Source organism: Diceros bicornis, chromosome 28, assembly GCF_020826845.1.
Source record: "Diceros bicornis minor isolate mBicDic1 chromosome 28, mDicBic1.mat.cur, whole genome shotgun sequence".
Taxonomy (NCBI): domain Eukaryota; kingdom Metazoa; phylum Chordata; class Mammalia; order Perissodactyla; family Rhinocerotidae; genus Diceros; species Diceros bicornis.
In genome coordinates this window covers 12273313-12299563 of record NC_080767.1, presented here as the reverse complement: position 1 = coordinate 12299563, position 26251 = coordinate 12273313, and the positions used below count along the sequence as shown (strand labels likewise).

Sequence of the window (26251 nt, the reverse complement as noted above, 5' to 3'; positions counted from 1 at the left end):
TTTGAAGCTTTAAAAATTTTTCTCTCTGATGAGAGATTTACATTTATTTACATTTCTATTTGTCTGCTATTTGCTTAGAGAACAGTATAAGTTTCTCAATATATAATTTTCAATCAAATGTATTACTAAACTATCTCATTAGTCTTACTATAGATGGTTCCTTTTTTTTCAGGTGAAAATCATATAATATGTGAAATATTATTTGTCTTCGCTTGTAGAATACATTTTATTTATTTTTCTTCTTTTAACTTAACTTCAGAACAATGATAATATGATTTTTATTAACAGCCCTCCTCATGTCAATCTTTACACTATTGGTTACTAGTAGGGTTAGTAAACATCCCATTATTTTCAATTCAGTGATTTTTTTTTTTTTTAATAATGAAGATGACATTTTATCAAATACATTTAAAGTGTCTACAAGTGTATTAGTCTGCTCAAGCTGCCATAACAAAATACCACAGACTAGACGGCGTAACCAACAGACACTGATTTTCTCATGCATGGTTCTGGAGGCTAGAAGTTCATGATGAAGGTGCCAGCAAATTTGAATTTCGGTGAGAGCTATCTTCCCAGTTTGTAGATGGCTGCCTTCTACCTGTGTCCTCATATGGCCTTTTTCTACTTGGTTTCTAAGAACACAAGAAATATTAAGGGAACTAACACTTTCTCTCTCCTGTACTATGAAACTGTTTCTCATATTGTTTTTTTTTAATTTTGTTAATGATTTTTGGCATAAAGAGATCTTAAATTTATCAGTCTATTTCTTTAAATATGAAAGTCTGCAAGTGAAATTAGGACGTTCTTATTCTAAGATTCAATAACTGTTTACATTCTTTTGGTTTAAACTCGAGATCCCTCTTTTTATATATAGATGATAGATAGATAGATAGATAGATGTTTGTGTGTGATAGATAAACAGATAGATAGATAGATAGATAGATAGATAGACAGATAGACACAAACCAACCATATAAGTATACTTATTTAACTTAATTATCAATCATATGAGTATACTTATTTAAATTAACTCATATGACTACTTTATATAAAACAAGTATTTGTTTTATAGTCCCATATTTCCTCAATTTTCTAACATGTTAGACATAGCATCTATTTAGTTATATCTATCCTTTGAAAACATAAACTTTCAATGTCATGTTAAGTTTAAGAGGCATCTTGATTTCAGATATATTGAAATGTGAAAGAATTGATTTATTAGAATTAAGGAAAATGCATTTTAAAATACATTTGAAAATTGATATGCAGATAGGACTCTATCTGGAGTGTATATTGAAATGGAAATATGTATATATGGAAGAGATAGTGTTACTCAGGTCATATATTATATTCAATTGATTAGAATACAAAAATACAGAAATACAAAGGGTCATAAGAGACTACTATGAAAAATTATATGCCAACAAATTAGTCACCTTAGAAGAAATGGATAAATTCTTAGAAACATACAATCTACCAAGAGTGAATCATGCATAAATAGAAAATCTGAACAGACCTATTACTAGAAAGCAGATCGAATCAGTAATCAAAAACCTCTCAACAAACAAATGTCCAGGACCAGACAGTTTAACTGGTGAATTCTACCAAATATTCAAAGATGAATTAATACCAGTCCTTCTCAACTCTTCCAAAAAATAGAAGAGGAGAGAAATCTTTTAAACACATTTTTTTGGGCCAGCATTACCCTGATACCAAAACCAGAGAAGGACACCACAAGAAAAGAAAATTATGGGCTAGTATCCTTGAAGAAATTAAGCACAAAAATTCCCAAGAAAATATTAGCAAACCAATTCAACAATACATTAAAAGGATCATACAACATGATCAAATGAGATTTATTCCAGGCTTGTAGGGATGGTTCATAATCCACCAGTCAGTCCTTCTGATACACCACATTAACAAAATGAAGGATAAAAATCATATGGTCATTTCAATAGATGCAGAAAAAGCATTTAACAAAATTCAACATCCATTTATGATAAAAACTCTCAACAAAGTAGATATAGGGGGAATGTACCTCATAATAAAGGCCATATGTGATAAACTCACAGTTAACATCATACTCAATGGTGAAAAGCTGAAAGCCTTTCCTCTAAGATCAGAAACAAGACAAGGATGCACACTCTCCCCACTTTTATTCAACTTAGTACTGGAAGGTCCTAGCCAGAGCAATTTGGCAAGAAAAAGAAATAAAAGGCATCTAAATTTGAAATAAAAGGAGTAAAACTGTCACTATTTGCAGATGACATGACATTATGTATAGAAAACCCTAAAGACTCCATCAAAAAAATATTAGAACTAATATACAAATTCAGTAAAATTGCAGGATAGAAAATTAATACACAAAAATCTATTGTACTTCTTTACACTGATAACAAACTATCAGAAAGAGAAATAAAGAAAACAAACCCATTTAAAATTGCATCAAAAAGGATAAAATACCTAGAATAAATTTAACCAAGGAGGTGAAAGACCTATATATTGAAAACTATAAGACATTAATGAAAGAGATAGATGACACAAATAAATGGAAAGATATTTCATGCTCATGAATTGAATATCCATACTACCCAAAGCAATCTACAGATTCAATGCAATTACTATCAAAATGCCCATGGAACTTTCAAAGAAATAGAACAAATAACCCTAAAATTTGTATGAAATCACAAGAAACTTTGAATAGCCAAAGCAATCTTGAGAAAGAAGAGCAAAGTTGGATGCATCATGCTTCCTGATTTCAAACTGTATTACAAAGGTATAATAATTAACAGTATGGTATTGACATAAAAAACATACATATAAATCAATGGAACTAAATAGCCCGGAAATAAACCTGAGCATATATGGTCAATTAATTTTTGAAAAAGAAGCCAAGAATATACAATGGGGAAAAGGCAGTGTCTTCAATAAATGGGATTGGGAAGATTGGAAAGCCACTTGCTAAACAAAGAAACTTGACCACTATCTTACACCATACAGGAAAATTTACTCCAAATGGATTAAAGACTTAAACATAAGACATGAAACCATAAAACTCCTTGAAGAAAACAGAGGTGGTAAGCTCCTTGACATAGGTCTTGGCAATGATATTTTGAATCTGACACCAAAAGCAAGAGCAACAAAAGCAAAAGTAAATAAGTGGGACTACATTTTAGTAAAAAGCTTCTGCACAGCAAAGGAATCCATCAACAAACTGAAAAGGCAACTTACTGAATGGGAGAAAATATTTGCAAATGATATATCCAATATGAAGTTAATATCTAAAATATATAATTAACTCATACAACTCAATAGCAAAAAAAGAAACAATCCAATTAAAAAATGAGCAGATCTGAATAGAAATTTTCCAAAGAAGACATACAGATGGCCAATGGGTACATGAAAAGATGCTCAACGTCATTAATCATTAGGGAAATGCAAGTCAAAACCGCAAGGAGATCTCGTCTCACGCTTGTTAGAATGGCTATTACCAAAAAGACAAGAAATAACAAGTGTTGGCGAGGATGTGGAGAAAAGGGAACCTTTGTGCACTGCTGAAGGGAATGTAAACTGGTGCGGCCACTATGGAAAACAATATGGAGGTTCCTCAAAAATTAAAAATAGAGCTACCATGTGATCCAGCAATTCCATTTTTGGGTATTTATCAGAAGAAAATGAAAACACTAACTTAAAAAGAGTGTGCATCCCCATGTTCATTGCAGCATTGTTTACAATAGCCAAGATATGGAAACAACCTGTGTCCATCAATAGATGAATGGATAAAAAAATTGTGGTATGTGTATGTATGTGTATATGTATATATGTATGTATATGTATACATATATACATATACAAATACATAAAAATTGTATATGTGTATGTGTGTAAAAAAATTGTGGTGTGTGTATTTATATATATATATACACACACATACATATGATCAAATATTACTCAGCCATAAAAAAGAAAGAAATCTTGCCATTTGTGGCAACATGGATGGACCTTGAGGGCATTATGCTAAGTGAAATAAGTCAGACTGAGAAAGACAAATACCATATTATTTCTCTTATATGTGGAATCTAAACAAATAACCAAAAAAACCAAGCTCACAGGTAGAGAAAATAGATTGGTGATTGCCAGAGACAGGGGGTGGTGTGTGGGAGAAATGAGTGAAGGGGGTCAAAAGGTAAAAAGAAAAAGATTTGGAAGATTTACTAGAAGTCTTCTTTAAAGGATTGATATTTCATAATCTTTGGCTTCCTCTGCTGTAACACTAACCCACTTGTGTGCAGCATCTACATACTCCACATCACACTTATGGGACTTGGGAGGTAAGAGAAAGTGATGCAAACATGGAGCTCATGCCTCATGTTGTTCTATGATAAGTACCTTGTCTCTGACCCAGGAGTATCCTGTCTTCTGCCAGAATCCATGCAACTGTGGCAAGCTCATTAAAATCTCTGAACCTTCACAGTTCTGGACATGAATCTCTAGGATAATGATATCACTTTCACAGAATGATAGTTTTGTGCCTATTTTCTAACAAGTATTTTGTTCATAATTTGCTTTATTTATACACGTAATGTGGATTTTCGATATTAATGACCATCAGTCTCATGTCTCATTTTCCTTACTTGGAAATGTATTTTACTGTATTCCTGTTATGTGTGCTCTTACATGTTTACTTTCCTTGTAATCTTCCTTGCATATTCATCATGTTTATCATCTTATTTTGTGCTTTCATCTCAAACCTTCAAGTTTTCAACTGAGTTGGTCCTATCCATAAGGCTTTCTGGTGATGTTTAATACAGCCATTTCTCATTCTATTCTATTAAAACTTACTAAATATTCAGTAGTATTTTAATTTTATACTTGAACCTATAATGGATAATTTTCAGTGGTATGCTTTGATTCTGTTCTTTCAGTGTAGTATTCTGTGGTAACTTTCTCTAGGCTATTTATGTTGAACATTAAGTTGTCCTAGAATAAGTTATATATAATTAGAATCCTTTGATATGATGTGTTAACTTCCCTTGTTTCCTCTCTATCTGTGTTTCTGAGACGACGATTCTCTTTTTCTGATTTACAACTGTAGGTGAAGCTTGGTGTGCAGAATTATAATTTTCTTAGCAGGGCTTCATCTAATGCAGATTTACTTTATAGAACCTCAGCTTTTCCTGTTACCTCCATTCATTCATTCATTCAACATATATATTATTTGCCAAGTGCTAGGCACTGTGTTAATTACTGAGGACAAAATGGTGAATAAAACACACACAGTCTCTGATCTCCTGGAGTATGCATGGAAAGGAGTGCAGAAAATACAATAATCAAACAGTCACATAAGTAGATAATTGAAAATAACATAAGAGATGTAAATATAAGAGAATAGAAAAGACTGCTCTAGTTTTAGTGGTCAGGGAAGTCTTCCCCAGTGGAGGGACTGCGCATGATCTAAATGAAAGGGAAAGTAGGAGGAAAAATTCCCTGTGGAGGCAATATTTATGCCGTGACATTAGGCCGAGGAGAGGATGTCATTCAGAGAACTTAAAGAATACCAGTGTGTGTCACTGAGGTGCAAAGAGGAGGTAGAAAGGATCATGAGAGGAGTCTCAGTAGGTAGGTGGGGCCATGCCTTTAAGGTCCTCATAAGCTGTTTGTCTTTATTTCTAAGACCATTGAGAAGCCATTGAATGCTGTTAAAAAAGGATTTATCTATTAAGATATGCATTTCAAAAGGTCTTTGGGAAAAAGAAGCTTAAAAGAAGAAAGGAGTTAGGGATGTTAGGAAGCTTTTGCAGTGGTGAAGTGTCTGGGGGAAAACAGTGGAGTAGAAAAGATTGTGAAATATTTAGAAGCGAAATTTCACCAAGATTTGGGGATGTGTCCTCAGATGCATTGAACTAATTGCATTCCAGCAGAAAGTGCTACTAGTTGCCTCTCTGTCTCTCCACACACTTATGGTGGGATAAGTGTCTTCTACTTGTCTTCCTTGAAGAAATTGCTCTCTCTGAGTGAATACAGAAAAACTGTGGGAAGAACAGAAAGACACAGGATTCAGACTTCTCCAACCATATTACCCGTACAATAGAGACAAGGCTGCGCAGTTTTTCATTTATGTTTCTTTATTTGTTTGTTTTTTTTCCAAGCCCTGGAACTCAGAGTCAGAGGAAGAGATGGGTAGAGTACGAAACCTCTTTCTATATTTTATAAAGTATTCTGTTTTATGAGGTGACACTTGTGGATGCCATGAGAGAGCTCAGGTCATCATTTTCTCAGTTCAGTTTTATCTGTCTATTTGTAAGAGTTCTTCAAAATTCTAACATTATGTTTTATGTCATCTTACTTGTGAGTAACAAGGCTTTGTAGATATTTTGTTTGTGTTTGTTTTTGTTATTTCTTATGTCCTCCGAGATATCATAGAAATTGGAAGAGACAATATAGGCTGCTGATAAAAACAATTCTATTTTAAATTAGAACTTCTCCTTGCATTTAATTTAATTGGGATTGGGCTAAGCTTTTATTCAAAGAGGTGTAAGAGACCTTCATAAATCACTTAGTTCTGTCCCTTTGCCTTCAGACAACTGAGTGTCTAAAAACAAGAGGAGAATATTCAGTCTTGCTTTTCACTACTCAATAGTAAGATAAGCAAAGATCAATAGGCAGGTTCACTTAATTACAACTATTAACTATTTGTAAATTTGATTGTATTATCTCCAGTGACTAGAGACTCCATGCATATTTTCTTCACCATAGTGTGGGAGATCAAGATATGGCCACCGTGAAATCTCTCTCTTTACCTTGGTTGTTTTCTCTAGGGACATTTGACCTCCCCCACTAACTGCCTAAAGAATTTGACATAGTAACTCCTTCCTGGAACAGATCTATCATGATGGCTGTAAAGATAACGTAGGGTAAATGTTATAATAGAAAAGGCACCAACAAGCCCATCTTATCGGGAGTTCTGTCTCTCTGGCCACATTCTCTGGATGACCCTGCGAGGAGTTGCCAGACAATCATTTACATTTATAAGGGAAATCTCCATTTGTAAAGGTATCTCCCTCTCTGTTTTGAGAAGAGAGGGGGATGAGCTCATTTCTAGTGACTTATCAATGTGAAAGGTGAGGCCTTGGGGCTGCATAATAAACCTTACTCTTGTTGACTGTGCTTTAGTGGTAATCTCCTGTAACTGACTCCCCCAACCCCCAAAATTCTCCTTTGTCATTGGCTGAACATGGTATTTAAGACGAGAGTTTCTGCTATTGTGTTGAGAAACGCAGTGTCCCTGCTTTCTCCCATGTATACATGTTATTAAACTTGGTATTATTTTCTCCTGCTAACCTGTCTTGTTGATTATTTGGCCAGCCATAAGAACCTTAAGGAAAAGGGGAGAGGGGGATTCTCCCTCTTCCCCCGACAATAGCAATGGCTGACTAAGTTACTGTGATTTATAGTAATGCAAGTATTATCCATTCCCTACCACCACCACCAACAACCAAAAACACAATAGTTTTTTTTTTTGTGAGGAGACTAGCCCTGAGCTAACATCCGGTGCCAATCCTCCCCTTTTTTCTTGAGGAAGAGTGGCCCTGAGCTAACATCCATGCCCATCTTCCTCTACTTTATATGGGACGCTGCCACAGCATGGCTTAACAAGTGGTGCATAGGTGCGCGCCCGGAATTTGAACCTGTGATCCCCGGGCCGCTGAAGCAGAGTGCGTGCACTTTAACTGCTTGTGTCACCGGGCTGGCCCCAAAACACAATAGTTTTACTAGAATTCACAGACATATGTCATCAGGTCTTTGCACTGTCTTTTGACTTATGTGTCATTTTGTAGAAAATCTATTCATCAATTAATTTATGTAACAGAATGGACTATAAGCTACCCTCTACTATATGCCAGGTTTTATAAAGATCAAGTGACTACTGGTGCTGAGCACTATTCTCAGCATTCAGGCTACCTCAGTGAACAAAACAAATACAAGCCCTGCGGTCAGCCATGTTACCATCGCAGATATCTTATTTCTCCCGAGGGGCAAGGAACTGGGGTATATATACCACATCAAGCAGTATTATTCCCAGGGGCTGTTAAATTTTCAGTGTTTCTGTCTTCTGAGTGCACAGATATAACAGGTTTAGCTGGCACAGAAATTCTTCAGGAAAACAGATGCATATGCTAATAGTTGGAAATTGAATCACTGAGTCCTCACAATGGTAGGTCCTGAGGGAAAATGGGTGGGAAGTGACAGCATATTCTACAATCCACCTCTGCAAGAGCCCAAAGTAATGCATGCTTATGTTCATGTGCTCCTGTCACAATTTGTGTCCCTCCCAAATTCATATGTTGAAATCCTAACCCCTGAAGTGACAGTATTAAGATGTGGGGTCTTTGGGAGGTAAATAAGTCATGAGGGTGGAGTCCTCATGAATGATATTAGTGCCCTTATAAATGGGACCCCACAGAGCTCTCTTACCTCTTTTCTGCCAAGTGAGGATACAACGAGGAGGTGACCATCTGCAGCCCAGCTGTTTTTATTAAACCAAAAATGTTAACCTATTCCTAGTTCCCAAAGATTCACCTAAATTATGTGTACTTGAAAAAAGCATTTGTGTTAATTTCTATATTTCTAGAAGTTTTAGGAATATTTAATTTATATAAGTACTTATTTATCGCTAAGCCAATTAGAAAAGATCTCCTTTATGAAATCCTTTAAGAGATTTCATAAATTAATTTGATAATACCATCCAGAGGTAGGATAATATCACATATGCATAACATGCATATATACAAAAACATCATAAGCATACAGACAGAGAAATAGTGATCATATAGCTTTCATTCTAAAATTTTAGCTGAGTCATTCATAAACACAGTAATACAAAACTTATTTATATAAAGGAGTTGGCTCTTGTCTTTGCCCCACTTTATATTTTTATCTGAATTATGCTTCTGGAAGATGGGATAAGTTGAGGTTAGCTGCTTAATATGAAGGCTAAAGCTTCCCAACAATATTTATGATGGAGATGTTTAAGATTTTCTTTTGCCCGTGATGTGTAATCTTGTGGAGGCTGTGGAGTAAAATTGTGGGGAGGAACTGAGGAGACACCAAGTGGGCATTTGGGTGTCTCCAAAGGTCGTGGAGTGGATAAAACATACAGACTGTTTTCAGTTAGCCTTTTCAGCCTCAGTGGTTGCTTTGGGGTTCCTGAGTCCCTTGAGAGCCCCTGATGGGGGTAAGGGGCCGAAAGTTCAAGTACTAAAGAAAGCTGAGGGGCTGGGGTGGGAAGGAAAGATCTGGCAAGAGTGAACAGAGGGCTGGAGAAGGTAGAGGTTTTGAAGGAGGACATATCAAAGGATTTAGGGGACCCAAAGGTAATATCAAAGATGGGAAAAGGAGCAGAGGGGATGAAAAGGGAAAGGTCTTACATAAGCTAATTTGGGGAGAACCTAACTACCCCCAAAGTGGCCATTGAAATGCCAAATTATCTTTAGTCAAATCATGCCAACAAAGAAGGAAACAGAGTTAGCGCCATAGTGATGGAGCATATGGTCAGCCAGTCTTCAGACTAGGAGAATCAGAAGAGTGAGAATTTCCAATGGGGAAGGGAGGCACCAAAATAATAGCAACAGAGAAAGAAAATCTTAGAGATCTCTACAAACTAAAATAATCCAAGCAAAATCTCTACAAAGAAAGTACTGTAAATGTCAAAGAACCAAAGTTCAATCAAATGAGATCTCAATGAAAATTTCCCATGTTCTAAACCAATGGTAATTTTCAAACAAAGAAGGCTGGGGCTCTAACCCAGCCTCAAGTGTATACTCAAAATCCTAAGAATCACAAGCTGTCCTTACTGTGCATCACGTGGACTGTTGTCCAGAGCACTGAATCAGGAGTACAACTTATGTTTAATAAAGGTTTTAATAGTTCCAAATAGATCTAATAAGTCACATACCTAGATGGAACTTGCAAACTTTAATTACTATATCCTTGTCTATAATGTTGATTTATTTTATTATGCTTTCTTGCATTGTCTTCACATATTTATTCTATTCTCATTTAATAAATTTGAGAGCTCCTTACCAGCCACATATTATGGAGGGGCTGGCTCGGTGGCATAGTGGTTAAGTTCGCAAGCTCAGCTTCAGTGGCTTGGGGTTCATGAGTTCAGATCCCGGGCACAGACCAATGCACTGCTCATCAAGCCATGCTGTGGCAGCATCCCACATACAAAATAGAGGAAGATGGGCACAGATGTTAGCTCAGGGCCCATCTTCCTTACCAAAAAAAAAAAAAAAAAAAAAAAAAAGATGCCTAAAAATAATGATTGATGCACATTTAGCTTTAATTTTCTTTTGTTCTGACAGTTCTTCTCTTTTAAGCTGTTAAAGAAATATCTCAATTTAATGGTACACAATTCTCCAATTTTTAACATCTTTCTTGCAGGCAGTATTTCCCTAAAGAACTTAAACTGATTACTCTAATCACCAATATATTCTCAAAAGTTTTTCTTCTCAATTGAAGGTGAGTGGTTCAAATGCTTTCTGTGGATATTTGATGGGAAGAAATTTTCAAACAGATTAATGGCCATATAAAGCAAAAATTATAGTCACAAGAAAATATTTTTTCGTTACTGCTCAATATTATGAATTTTCTTTAAGATATCTTTTTCTTGACTATATATATTAAGGTCTTTTATAAGTGTTGTAGAAATTTCTAATTTCTGGTATGGTTTACATTAAGGAAAGTGAGAAAAATGTCTAATTATCTCAATAAGTTCCTTGGATGTAAACTATTTAGTTATTTTTTTTTTATATGTAGAGCATATAAAAGTTTATCCGGGGGCTGACCTGGTGGCGCAAGTGGTTAAGTGCGCGCGCTCCGCTGCGGCGGCACGAGGTTCGCTGGTTCGGATCTGTGGCGCGCACCAATGCACCACTTGTCAAGCCATGCTGTGGCAGCATCCCATATAAAGTGGAGGAAGATGGGCATGGATGTTAGCCCAAGGCCAGTCTTCCTCAGCAAAAAGAGGAGGATTTGCAGATGTTAGCTCAGGGCCAATCTTCCTCACAAAAAAAAAAAAAGAAGAAATCCCAGAAATAAACTCATGCTACATGGTCAATTAGTCTATGACAAAGGAAGCAAGAATATACAGTGAGGAAAAGACAATCTTTTCAATAAATGCTGTTTGGGAAAACTGGACAGCTACACACAAAAGAATGAAACTGGACCGCTTCTTACACCATACACAAAAATAAACTCAAAATGTATTAAAAACCTAAATTTAAGACCTGAAATTATACGGGCTGGCCCCGTGGCTTAACAGTTAAGTGCGTGCGCTCCGCTACTGGCAGCCTGGGTTCGGATCCTGGACGCGCACTGACGCACCACTTCTCCAGCCATGCTGAGGCCGCGTCCCACATACAGCAACTAGAAGGATATGCAACTATGATGTACAAATATCTACTGGGGCTTTGGGGAAAAAAAAAATTAAAAAAAAAATAATAAGACCTGAAATTATAAAATTCCTAGAAGAAAACATAGGCAGTCAGCACTTTGACATCAATCTTAGCAATCATTTTTTGGTTCTGTCTCCTCAGGCAAAGGCAACAAAAGTAAAAATAAATAAATTGGACTATACCAAACTAAAAAGCTTTTGCACAGCAAAAGAAACCATCAACAAAGTGAAAAGCCAGCCTACTGAATGGGAGAAGATATTTTCAAATGATATATCCAATGTGGAGTTAATATCCAAAACATATGAAGAACTGATACAACTCAATATCAAAAAAACAAACAATCTGATTTAAAAATGTGCAGAGGAGCTGAATAGACCTTTTTCCAAAGAAGACATACAGATGGCCAACAGACACATGAAAAGATACTCAACCTTACAAATCATCAGGGAAATGCAAATCAAAACCACAGTGAGATATCACCTTACACCTATCAGAATGGCTATTATTAAAAAGATGACAAATAACAAGTGTTGGCAAGGATGTGGAGAAAAGGGAAACCACATACACTGTTGGTGGGAATATAAATTGGTGCAGCCACTATGGAAAATGCTATGGAGGTTCCTCAAAAAATTAATAATAGACCTATAATACGTTCCAGCAATTCTACTTCTGGGTATTTATCTGAAGAAAACACAAACACTAATTCAAAAAGATACATGGACCCCTATGTGCATTGCAGCATTATTTACAACAGCCAAGATATGGAAGCAACCTTAGTGTCCATTGATAGGTGAATGGATAAAGAAGATGTGGTATACATACACAATAGAATATTACCCAGCCATAAAAATGGATGAAATTTTGCCATTTGTGACAATGTGGATGGACCTAGAGGGTATTATGCTAAGTGAAATAAATCAGAGAAAGACAAATGCCATATCATTTCACTTGTATGTGGAATCTAAAAAACAAAACAAAACAGAAACTCATAGATGCAAAGAACAAACTGGTGGTCGCTAGAGGGGAGGGGGATGGGGAGATTGGTGAACTAGGTGAAGGGAATTAAAAGGTACAAATTTTTAGTTATAAAATAAGTCATGGGGATGTAATTTACAGCATAGAGAATATAATCAATTATATTGTAATAGCTTTGTATGGTGACAGATGGTTAGTGCACTTTTTGTGGTGATCAGTTCATAATGTATATAGACATCAGATCACTATGTTGTACACCTGAAACTAATATAATACTATATGTCAACTATGCTTCAATAAAATAAAATAAAAAGTACCTTGCACATGGTTTAAAAAAAGGCATTCAAATTGGAAAGAAGTAAAACTATCTGTATTCACAAATGACATGATCTTATACATAGAAAATCCTAAAGAACCCACAAAAATTTCCTAGAGCTAATAAATTTATGAAAGTTAAAGGATACAAGATCAACAAGCAAAAATTGTTGTGTTTCTACACACCATCAATGAACATTCTGAAAAAAATATTAAGAAATAAATTACATTAACAATAGCATATGAAAGAAGAAAATATCTAGGCATAAATTTAATCAAGGAAGTAAGACTTCTATGCTGAAAACTACAAATATATTGAAGAACACTTAAGTAAATGAAAAGATATTTTAAGTTTATTAATTAGAAGACTTAATATTGTTAAGAAGGCAATATTACTCAAAGCAATCTATAGTGTAGGAGATCAAAATTGGCCACCCTGAAATATGTCTCTTTACCTTGATTATTTTCTCTGATGGACATTTGACCTCCCCCACTAACTGCTTAAAGGAATTTAACTCTGGGTATAGACAGACTGGCAGGGTCCTTGCTAAGCCCATTCTTTTCAAAGTTCTGTTTACCGAATATTTACATTTGTAAAAGTATCTCCCTGTGTGTACTGAGAAGAGGGGGGGATCACCTTATCTGTAGAAACTCTTTATCAGTATGAAAAGGAGAGGACTTAAATCTACATACTCTTGATTACTGTGATTTCTGTCTCTCTGGCCACATTCTCTATAGGTGGCCCTGTAAAGAACTGTCTGACAAACATTTACATTTTCCTCTCCATATGAATTGTCTTCTTCCCCTTGGAAATCCCAAACCACTACCCTCCCCAACATCCTCCTTTGTCTTTAGCTGAAGATAGTATTTAAAGTGAAAGCCTTTGCCATTTGTTGAGAAACTGAGTTTCTCTGGTTTCTCCCTTGTATACATGTTGTTAAACTTGGTATTACTTTCTCCTGCTAACCTGTTTTTTAATTATTTGGCCAGCTGTAAGAACCTTAAGGGAAAGGGCAGAGGGGGATTCTCCCTCTTCCCTGACGATAGATTCAATGCAATCCCTATCAAAATTCCAATGGCCATTTTTGCAGAGATGGAAAAGCTGAAACTCAAATTAATGTGGAATTGCATAGGGTCCCTGATAGCCAAAATAATATTGTAAAAGAAGAACAAAGACGAAGTGCTCAACTTCCTGATTTCACAACTTATTACAAAGCTACAATAATCGAAATAGTGCGGTATTGGCATAAATATCTACATATAGACCGATGGGATAGAGTTGGGAGTCTAGAAATAAAACCATACATCTATGACCAGTTGATTGTCAACAAGGCTACCAAGATCATTCAATGGAAAAGAATAATCTCTCCAACAAATGGTAGTGGACAACTGGATATTCATATACAAAAGAATGAAGTTGCATGCCTACCTCACACTATATATAAAAATTAACTCAAAATGGATCCACAACTTAAATATGAGCTAAAACCATAAAACTCTCAGAAGAAAACATAGGAGTAATTCTTTATGACCTTGAATTCAGTAATGAATGCTTAGCTATGACACTGAAAGCATGAACAACAAAAACAAAATAGATAAATTGGAGTTTATCAAAATTAAAAACTTGTGCATCAAAAGACATTATCAAGAAAGTTAAAAGACAACCTACAGAAGGAGAGAAAATATTTGTAAAACATAAATCTAATGATGGCCTAGTATTTAGAAAATATAAAGAACTCTTTACAGCTCATCAAAAAAAGCAAACAATCCAATCAAAATAATGTGCAAAGGGCTTAAATAGAAATTTCTTCCAAAAAAGATTTACAAATAACCAACAAGCACATGAAAAGATACTCAACATCAGTAATCATTAGGGAAATGCAAATTGAAAGCACATGGGATACCACTACACACTCTCTAGGATGGCTGTAATAAAATAAAATAAGAAGCATTAATGAGGATATGGAGAAATTAGAACCCTCACACATTGCTGGTGGGAATGTAAAATGCTGCAGCCGCTATGGAAAGCAATTTGGTGATTCCTCAAAACATTAAACCTGTAATTGTTATATGACCCAAGTATTCCACTCCTAGGTATATACTCAAAAGAGTTGAAAACAGTTAGTCAAACAAATATGTTTATAAACACATGTTTATAGTAGCAGTATTCACAATAACAAAAAGGTGGAAACAACTCAATGTCCGTGGATGGAAGAACACGTAAACAAACTGTGGTATATTCATACAATAGAATAGTATTCAGCCACAAAAAGGAATGAAGTACTGATACCTTGCTACTATTTGATAAACCTTGAGAACATTATACTAGGTGAAAGCAGTCAGACACAAAAGGTTGCATATTGTATGATTCCATTTATATGATATGATATATACCATATATGATATGATATGATACCATTTACATTCCTAACGTAAATCCATAGAGATAGAAAATAGAATAATGTTTGAGAGGGGCTGGGGAAGGAGAGAATGAGGAGTGACTGGTGAGTAGGTATGTGGTAATCTTTAGAGTAATGAAAATGTTTTGGAACTAGCTAGAGGTGTGCTTGTATAGTATTGTGCATACACTGTTCAAGTTATTTGTTCATGTTAAAATTGTTTTATATTATGTGGATTTAACCTCAATATAATTTTTAAAAAGAAAAAAATGCTAAATGAAGAATGTTTGCTCAGCTGTGTTAATATTAGATACTATAAATTTAAATAATCATGATCAGCTGCTCAAACATGTTTTTTTTTAGTTAGTATGCTGGTCTGTTATGGGAAAAAAAAAACCCTATACATTTTATTGTAACACCTTTAAGATCAAAGAAGATATATACATTTATATCTAAGTGGACAAAAACTATGGATCTTGACAAACTGGTTCTAAAAATTTATGGAAGAATGAAGAATATTTTCAAGCAGAAGAGGAACACACTCTACAAGATATTAAGATTTATCATAAAGCTATGGTAATTTTGAAGGCTTTCTATTAGTTCAGGTATATACAAATTGACTGATGGAATAGAGAAACCAGAAACAAATCCTTGCATATGTAAAAAATTAATGTAAACCACACATGGAATTACAGATTAATAGGTAAGTGGATCATTCAATAAAACATGCAAAGGAATTGGTTATATTAATAGATAAATGTACTGAATTATTTTATTGTTATCGACAGAAAAATGAATTCCAGTCTGATTAATAAGTGAAGTTGAAAAGTAAACTTTAAAATTTGTTATATATAGTGTCAATAATCTGTATTGCACCTATGAAGATAAGGATTAACAAGACACAAAAGTAATACCCATCATAGAAAACACTAATAAATTGGATTAAATGGAAAATAAATTTGTATGTCACATGATACCATTAAAAAGAAGCAACCATGCAACTAGCAGGGGATATTTTCAACGCTCAAGACCACAAAGGATTAGTATCCATATTATATTAAAACTCCTAAGGAGTAATTAAAAAATTGAAAGTAGGCAAAATAAATGAACACAAAGTTCACTGAAAAGGAAAGTTGAACGCCCCATAAGTAGGAAAAGATGTCCAATCTTCATTCATTTAACAACTCTTTATTGGATAGTTACTATTTTCCACATAATGGTGCTTAGGTTGTATCAGTGAAAAAACATACAAAGATCACTGGCATTGTGAGCTTATGTTTAGTGCAGAGAACTAGTCAATAAGCACAATAATGATAAATAATTATGTAGTGTTTTAGAAGGTGTAAGTATTATGAAAAAAAGAGAGAGAAGTAGATCAGGTTAAGTTGGAGTAGGATGGATGGTGAAAGGAATTTGGAATTTAACGTCAGGTAGAGAGGGTCTAATTGAAAACTTGGCATATATAGGAATTGAGGGAGTGAAACTCATTACTAATCAGCAAAATGCAAATTAATTCTTCAACAGGATATCACTTACCACCCATAATACAACTTTTCTCAATCAGAGTTCAGGAGAGGATTAAGATATACTCCCCTAAGGCATTGAACATACGTAATGAATTTACTTCTCTCCAGTCCACTTAGAATGGTACTAGTTAGTTATATTCCATCCTTGGGAGAATTGAGAAGATAGCCACTCAATTCATTTTCTGTGTTCTGTGATTCAGATAAGAAACTCCAATTGAGAAATGCTGTGAGAAGAATAATTTTAATAGTTTGCTAATATACATGGAGGAGAATCTTAAATGAGGTAAATTGGTACAATATCTTCATGAGTAGTTTGGCAATATTCCGTAAAAATAAAGATATACACACCTTTTGGCCTAGCAATTTATCCCCTAGGCATGCTCCTTGGAAACACTTTCACATATGGTGATGAAGTTAGGGACAGCAGTGTTTATATTATTGGGGTTTGTAAGGGCAGGGAGGGGGAGTAAATGAACTAGAGTTACTTATTTCTACATGGTAAATTACAGTTGTTCTTTTATTTACATTTCCCTATTTAGAAAGTGGGAATAGGACTATAGCTTATATCTCTTTATTTCTCATGCTTACTAATTGAATAATACTACCCATTCTTTCATGTAAAAAAAAAAAAAAAGAAAACATCCTAAAAAACTTTATTTTGCACAACAAAGGTGGAGAGGGCTACACTAAATGCTATATTTACTCTTTGACATATTTACTCCGTTTTATATATTACTCTATTTGATATTTAATGTATTTGATCCTATATCTGCCTGTCTCCTTAATTATGGTCTTTCTACCTTACTTCCGTATTTGCCAGTTCTTTTGAAAAACAATTTAGTAGGAGGAATTAGATTTATTTCAATATAGCTTTCAAATTTATTCCAAAAAATTTTTACTTTGTTAAAGATTATGTATTATTAAATGATATATTGAAATCTGATGCTTTCCTTTTGCCTGATAAAATGATACATATTATATTCACAAATTTATGTCACGCCCTGCCTTCTATTTAACTAGAACAGATTTAGGATAATAGATAAATTACATGTCTTCCAACTTAGAACACTGAGTACAGCTAACAAAACAATGTTTATAACATTTATTAACTTTCTCCCATTTTAATGCCATTTTATTAATTTGTTAAGGTAAAGGTCAAAGTTTTTTACAGTATGAGAACTTTATTTTCAATATATCTCAATATATACTTTAATTATCTCTGCTGCTTGCTCATCTTATATCTTATATCTCAGCATATCTCTGATGCTTCCAACATCTTGTATCTCAATAATAGATATCTTTTAAAGACAGCATCTATCTTCAGAATTCCTAGGAAATAAATTATTCTAGTGAATGAAATCTGCTCTTCATTGTTTGGAATTAATAACTAATTTTAACTTGCACATAGAACCTTGATATTTTCTTTGATTTCTCTATTGTCACTGTGTCCTCTCAATTGGCACATCCTACCAAAAGTCATCTTTGTCTAAGTGTCTTTGCCACTAATTTGTGTTTCTCTGACTTCTAATCATGATGCATATTCTCTGGGTTAGAAAGATGCTCTGTCTGGTGTTGCTGCAGTCCTGGAGTTTCTAGACCATTAACCTCTGCATCATTCATCAAGTTGCATTTACTTTCTTAGCCAAGCAATCTTGTGTCAGATTTTATTGCAACTACAACTATGAGAAAACTAGTTTTTATTCTGCTATTTTTTTTTCCTGTTCATTGTTAGGTCCCTTCATGAGATTTTGTTGAATTCCAAGCAAAGATTTCCCACTTTTGTTTTTTCTTTTCTGTCCAGAATGAAATGGCCTTTTTCTTTTGTTTTATCTGTGCTATGATTTCTTTTAAAAAGCTCATTTCTTCCAATGTTGATGTCATTTGAAGTAAGGAAAGTATATGCTACAAAATGTAAAATAGATCACCATGCACAATATCAAGAGGTAGGTCTTTTTTTCTCTGTTCTAAATCTTTGACTATAATGATTATTACAATTGCAAAAATAATATGAATAAAAGTGTCCATGTACTTTATATGAGCTGTCATCTCCTTGTAGAGAGTAGTAAAGAGGAATTGAACTATGTCCAATGCACACCGGTGCCCTTTGGCATTTATTTTAATATGAAATATTAAATTGTTTAAACCTGGCTTCAACTATGAGCTTTGCAGAAAGAGGAATGCACAGCTTTTGGGTTTTAAGCCATTGACCTTTAAAGGAGACTGTACCATAGCATCCAACTGTGAGAGGGGCATTGTTATCCACACATTACAGAAGAGGCTTGTCCAAACTCCTTTTCCGTAAGAGAGATAGGAATCATACCAAATTTAGCTCTAAAGCCTGTACTACTAAATACTATGCAATATTGCTTCCCACGTGACTTTCTTTCAACAAGGTGTCCTCTGTAGATGCCTTCACTCCTCATCAAACCTAAACTAAGGTAATCAAGTTTGAAAGACAGGGCAGGCATAGTGTTGTTACTATCTCGTCTCACCTTAAAGTCACCAGGCACAGTGCACTAAGGCGCTTGCGTTCTACTACACTTGTAATAACAGCCGTCTCTACTGCTTTGATGTGATTTCAACATATATGATTTTCTTTTACCATGATGCACTGGAATTTCAGTCACAGTCTACAATTTACTTATGTATTCAACCAACACATGCTAAGTAACTACCTTTTCCCGAGTCTCTAAGAAAGTGATGATTAAAAGTCAGCCATGAAACTTAAATTTTAGTGGTTGCTTGATGCTGATGAACCTGTTACTCATAGTTCCCTTTATGACCACCAGAATCCCTCCTTTGTATTCTAGATAAGAAAGATTGTGACAGAACGTTGCACAAGCTTCCACAAGTTCAATACCATCTTTTGGTTATCTAGTCCTTTGCATTAGAAACCAAACTTTGCCAATATTGAGAGTACCTCCAGCCTGCATCATAGTGTGTTTAATGCAATTTTGAATATCATTTCTCCTGAAAAGCTTTCTACTCAAAATCTATAATGTCTCTTTGAGAAAAACATTGAAACTGGTAGAGTTTAGGCTGTTGTAAAAATCTGCATCATAGCAGAATCACCTTCCAGGAGGTTAAATTATTAACAACTGCTTGGGTCCTTTCATTGTTCTCTTTTGCTCTGAGTGTCTGTCTTCAGTCCTTCCTCCTAATACTTTAGTTAACACCAGAACCGTGTATAAAGGTCCTATTTTCTACGGTACTTTTGTAAAACCTCTTCATGCTTTCTAGTTAACTGGGATCCCTTTTGTGATGATTAATTTTATGCGTCAACTTGACTGAGCTAAGGGATACTCAGATAGCTGGTAAAACATTATTTATGGTTATCTCTATGAGGATGTTCTGGAAGAGATTAGAATTTGAATCAGTAGACTGAGTAAAGAAGATTGCCTCACCAAGGCAGTGGGCATCATCCAGTCCATTAATGAAAAGGCAGAGGAAGGGCAAGTTTGCTCCCTGCTTGAGCTGGAACATCCATCTGCAACTGCCTTCGGACATTGGTGCTTCTGGTTTTCAGGCTTCCAGACTTGTACTGGAACCTTTGGCTCCCCTGGGTCTCAGGCCTCTGGTTTTGGACTGGAAGTATACCACTGGCTTTTCTCGGTCTCCAGCTTGCAGACAGCAGATCTTGGGACTTCTCAGCATTCATAATCGCATGAACCAATTCCTAATAATAAATCTTTTTTTATAAATCCATATATATCCAACTGGTTCTGTTTCTCTGGCAAACCCTAACTAATACACCTATGGTCTATTAAATATGGCAGTATCCTTGTAAGCCAGGAATAGAAGACTTTAGCCACCCACCCACCAGTTGAGCACAGCCCTTCTATTGAGAGACAGTGTAACAGTGTTTAAGAATGTAGGGTCTGGTGCCAAAATGCCTGGGTTCATATCCTGGCTCTGTTAATAGCCAGTTATATATATATATAACTTGGGTAAGTTAGGCAACCACTCTGCCTTAGTTTCTCCATTTGTAAAATAGGAATAATGTAATACTAGTATATACATCACAGGGCTGGTATGAGACTTAGTTGATTTAATTCATATAGAACACTTAAAACAATGTTAAACTTATAAAAAGCTCTCAATAGTTCTTAGTTATTATTATCCTCTGATTATATATTAGAGTTCATAGTGATATTTTAATGGAAATTTGTATTTTCTTTTCAAGTATTCACTACAAAAATTTTTTTAAACATTTTATATAAAAATCCCTAAATTCTAAAAGGATTATCTATATCTCTTTCTAATTCTCATTCAATACTTGTATTAGTCAAAATTCTCCAGAGAAACAGAACTAATAGGATGTGTGTGTGTAATAGATATATATATATATATAATCTCTAAAATATAATATAATTATCATTTAAATGGGTTGAAATCTATTTATGGATTCCCTTATTCCATGGAGCCCTCTACTAGACTCCTATCATCCTCACCCCTGCATCTCCTTTTGATAAAAGATAAACATCTTTAAAGAATTGTCTTACTAGTAGCCCTCATTTCTTACTACATTTTATCCTCAATATATGTCAGTTGACGTGTTTCATGCTCTCTGCAATTGCTCTTATTTCAAGTCTCAAAAGTTCTTTGTTAACCTTGTTTTTCAGTGTAATTTATACTTTATCTTTATATATTTTGATTTCTCTCAAAATTTGATACTTTAAATTAGTCTCCTTTCTCAGATAAGAGTGATGAAAAAAATGCCTACAAGTTAGAAATGGCTTAGCCGAAATAACTCATTATGGAATTTGTGGTAGATTGAATGGTAGTCTCCAAAAACTCATGCTCACCCAGAAACTCAGAATGTAACCTTTCCCGGAAATAGGGTCTTTGCAGATATAATTAATGTAAAGCTCGAGATGAGACCATACTGGATTAGAATGGGTTCTAAATCTAACGAGAGTGTTCTTATAAGATACAGAACGGGGCATACAGAGACACAGGGGAGAAGAAGATGTGAAGATGCGTGAAGAGACTGGAGTGATGTGTCTACAAGCCAAGGAAAGCCAATAATTGCCATGAAGCCAATAGAGCTGGAAGAAAGGCATAGAACTGATTCTCCCTCAGAGCCTCCAGAAGGACCTAACCCTGTGACACCTTGATTTCAGGCTTCTGGCTGCCAGAACTGTGAGAGAATACATTTCTGTTGTAAGCCACCAAGTTTGTGGTAATTTGTTATGGCAGCCTTAGGAAACCAATACAGAATTCATTACATAAACATTTACAGAATAATTGTTATCTGCCAGGCATTGACATGTACAGTGGGTATGTTATATTCAAGAAGACTCAGGCCTAGCTATCAATTTACATTTAATTACAATAAACTTGAGGAATGACAGTAATACAGATAGATACAAATTGCCAACTAAGTAACTGAGTTCAAGCAGTGGAGTAGTAAAAAAGCTGCTTTCTTTTTTTGTTTACGTTTCACATATTACTTTGTTACACTTACATTTATTGGCATTTCAATGACCTTTCAGAGCTTTAAAATATTGTCAGCTTCCTCTACATATCATTAAAACCTACTGCTTTCTCTCTATTGAAGAATGAATGCGTAAAGATACATGCACCCCTGTGTTCATTGCAGCGTTATTCACAATAGCCAAGACTTGGAAGCAACCTAAGTGCCCATCAAGGGATGAATGGATAAAGAAGATGTGGTATATATACACAATGGAATACTACTCGGCCATAAGAAACGATGAAATCCAGGCATTTGTGACAACATGGATGGACATTGAGGGTATTATGCAAAGTGAAATAAGTCAGAGGGAGAAGGTCAAATACCATATGATTTCCTTTATTAAGTAGTAGATAATAACAACAATAAACAAATACTTAGAGAGAGAGATTGGATTGGGGGTTACCAGAGGGGAAGGGGGGAGGGAAGAGGGCGAAAGGGATAGTTCGGCACATGTGTGTGGTGATGGGTTGTAATTAGTGTTTGAGTGGTGAACATGATGTAATCTATGCAGAAATAGATGTATGATGATGTACACCTGAAGTTTACACAATGTTATAAACCAATGTTACTGCAATAAACAAACAAACAAACAAAAAAAGAATGAATGTAATATCTTGTGGGTTTAGATCTGTAGCTTAAATGAAATAAAATAATATTCTCTCATTCATCAGAGAAGATAATGGAATTCAAACAGTTATAAACAGAATAGAATAAAGTAATCCAAATTTGGAAGGAAAATATAATGTTTTTCCCTTGTTAATTCAGTGTCAGCCAAGTAGAGGAAACATTTCATATATAAACAAACAAGTTGGTGGAACTCAAAGGTTTAGCAGTGCTTCACAGCCTTGTCAGCTCAAGTAACATATGAAAAATCAAACAAGATTTTTATCTTCTGGGGATATTGGAATCAGGCATGAAATTCATCATTTTGCCTTACTATTATTTATGTATATAGCTCAACTTTTTCAAGAAGACAACATTTTTAAAAACTTATGTTAAAAGTCAGTGTACAATTTCTTTGCTTTCATACTTTCAGGCTAAAATGCAGACTTATTGAACACAATCTATTTGGATAGACCAACGTGGAATTCAAGTTCAGATGTATTTTCATCCATTGTGGTCCAAGCATGAAGTCAAGGCAGTCAGTGTATTTCTCCACAGTGTCCTCTCACTATTTCTTTTGTTTTTTTTTTAATATCTATACGTCTATATAAAAAATATAAAATATACTTTGAATGTAAGCAGACTAGAGTTGTTCCTAGTTATTGAAATAAAAAAGGTGAGATTGAGAAGAAATGTGCTTAAATGCTAAAAGGTCTAAAGCAATAATACAAATTTTGGAGTACACTGCTTTCTCTAAGGAGAGATATGGGACATTTTTAAAGAGATGTGCATTTTAGAAGACTTTTCTTGTAGTTAGCATGTAGTTAACGAGGGAGACTGGAGTGAGAGTGAACAATTAGGACATTGCAGCAAAAATCTAGGAGAGAGGTACATGGCATGGACTGAGGGATTGGTAGTGGGGATGGATCAGATAGAACCATTTCAAAAGGAAGGAGGCAGGGATAAACCTAGCTGACTGCAAAATCGCCAATGGAGAAAGCCTCCTTGGTTCTTGTCTTACTTAGTATTGGACCATTATGGAAGAGCATTTGTTTTGATAAAAGAGACCTCAGGAGAGTCATGGGAGTAACATCAGTGAGTTTTGCTAAATGTTTAGGCAATGAGAAAAAGAAATTCGGTCATCAATGAATTATTCAGAGACTGATTATCTAGGTGATGGACTTTTTCAGAATTTTGTTTTTCTATTTTCCATCTGTTGTTCACAATTGGTCATTTCACTGCTCATTACTCTCCTTACCAGAGGGATTCTTTTCCTTTTAAGCCTGGCTATAGAGTGGCAAGCAAACTTCTAAGCTTCTCACTCTTCTAAGCTTCTCTCTCTTCTTTATTCCATCAAAACAAGCATACAGGTCCTTCACTTTTTAAATTATTTTTTAATAGTTTTTGTAGATCATTAGTACAGGGAAATAAGAAATGAGAAAAAGAACAGCTTCTTTGGGGATAAATCCGTTCTCAAGATGGTAACTAGAGGTTTCCAAACTGGAGATTTCTTTGAACTTTTCCTTTCTTCTCTTCTTCCAACATTTGAGACTTTCGTATGTTCCCCTTCTTTCTAACAATGACCCTCCTCGTTACTCTAGGATTAAGTCAGGAAAAATAATAGATGTCCTTTGCTTCTAGCATGAATGCCACACTGGGTGGTATATACTTATTTGGGAAACTAGAGATTTAAATTTTAAAAGGTGGAGGGGGGAAGTCAAGTCGGCGGTGTAAGCAGACTCGGAACTCACCTCCTCGCGTGGACACAGCCAATTTACAACTACTCGTGGAAAAATTACCCCTGAGACAGAACTGAAAACTGGATGAGAGGAACTCCTGCAACAACGGACAATCCTAACTGAGGTGGAAGAGGCAGAGACTCCCTTCTGGAGAGGAAAAGCGCCGCCTTCACAAGCCGCCAGCTTCACGGCCGCCGGGAGCAGCCCACAGGTACCCAGCCCTCCCTGGAGGCGCGGGGTCCTGAGCCCGGGAGAGCCCCCGCTGGGGAAATTTTGTGGACCCAGCACAATTGAGACCAGTGGCATAATATCTGACTTTGCCTGCTACTGAAACATTGGGGAGCACCCCCAGAAAACCCGGTTCACAAAGAAACTAAAACGGGCTCTTAAAGGGCCCGCACGCAAACTCACCCGTTTCAGAAAGCACCCTAAAATCACCAGAAAGAAAGGTGCACAGTGCTGTGGTGAAAAGAGACTCACCTAATAGGCCCTGAGTGCATCTCGGTGAGGGGTGAGACCTCTCCAGGGACTGGGACATTGGCGGTGGCCATTGTTGTGGCCCGGTGCGGGCGTGCTGACACAGAAGCCATTGGAGTTCTCCCTGAGGCCTGCTAGCCCAGGTCTGCCCCACCCGCTGGAGCACCGATTTAATCCAGCTCAGCCAGGGCAGGCAGCCCACCCTAGAGACTGGCCCCACCCAACAACAAGCCATCAGGCAACTTGTGGGCCTGCATAGATTGGTGACTGGATTCTCTGCAGCCTGGCAACTGAGCCGACTTCAGTGGGGTAGGGTGTCCACAAGGAGCAGGTGGAGAGTGTGGGGCAGTGGCAGAGTGTGTGGGGCTCCCCCCGTGGAGAGACTGGGTCCACTTGGGGAGGTCGGGGCGCACACACGGGGCAGGACTGTGTTGACTGTGTGTATGGACCTGTGGGCAGCAGGGCTTGTCAGCTGCAGAAGACTTGTGCTTCTCAAAGACCCACATAGGGGGTTTGCTCCACCTTCCAAAGCCTGAAACAATTGGGTGCTCCTGTGCCTGAGGCCAGCCCCACCCAGCTTCAATCCTCAGAGAGCTGACAAGAGACCTAATAGGCTAGAGGCTTACAGCAATTGTAAGGCCCTGAGCCTAACAACCTGCCACGCTAGAGGCCTACTCACTTAAAAGAAATACTGCAACACAAATGTGGTATTAGAACTTGCAGCCAACTGTGCTGTGGCTCCCCACACCTGATAAAGAGACTGAAGGGCCCACAACAACTACAAGCAGCTGAGCATTACAACAGCTGGCCAGGAGCATAACTCGGCCTCCCTGGGTGCCTACAGGGAGAGCAAACAGGCCACAACAGAAGGATACACGTAGGCCACATAGAGGTGACCCCTGGAACATTGAGAACTGAGGGAAGCACACTGGAAGCCTCCTAAGGCATCACTTACATAAGGTCACCTATCCAAGAGCAGGAGACGTAGCTGACCTACCTAATACGTAGACACAAACACAGGGAAAGGGGCAAAATGGGGAGGCAAAAGAATACATTCCAAGTAAGGGAACAGGACAAAACCCCAGAAAAGGAACTAAGTGAAACAGAAATGAGCAACCTACCCGACAGAGAGTTCAAACTGAGAGTGTTAAGGATGCTCACTGATCTGGGGAGAAGAATAGATGAACTCAGTGAGAACGTCAACAAAGAAATGGAAGATATAAAAAAGAACCAATCAGAAATGAAGAATACAATACTGGAAATGAAAAATTCACTAGAG

General features: G+C 36.2%; 1 protein-coding gene across 6 annotated transcripts in view; it reads right to left on the bottom strand.

Moving 5' to 3' along the window:
* LOC131393173 (cylicin-2-like) overlaps positions 1-26251 on the bottom strand; it is a 163873-nt gene that overhangs the window by 72237 nt on the left and 65385 nt on the right. For 2 of the 6 annotated variants that reach the window (XR_009215883.1, XM_058523680.1), the window contains exon 1: positions 24976-25054. The exons of 2 other annotated variants lie outside the window; for them this stretch is intronic. Coding sequence is in view for 1 of the 4 variants with exons in the window: in XM_058523680.1 (XP_058379663.1) it covers positions 24976-25046 (71 nt within the window). In the remaining 3 variants the exon portion in view is untranslated. Of the gene's footprint in view, positions 1-24975; positions 25055-26251 lie in introns of those variants that run through there. 2 more of the 6 variants (XR_009215885.1, XR_009215889.1) reach the window with 2 other exon arrangements.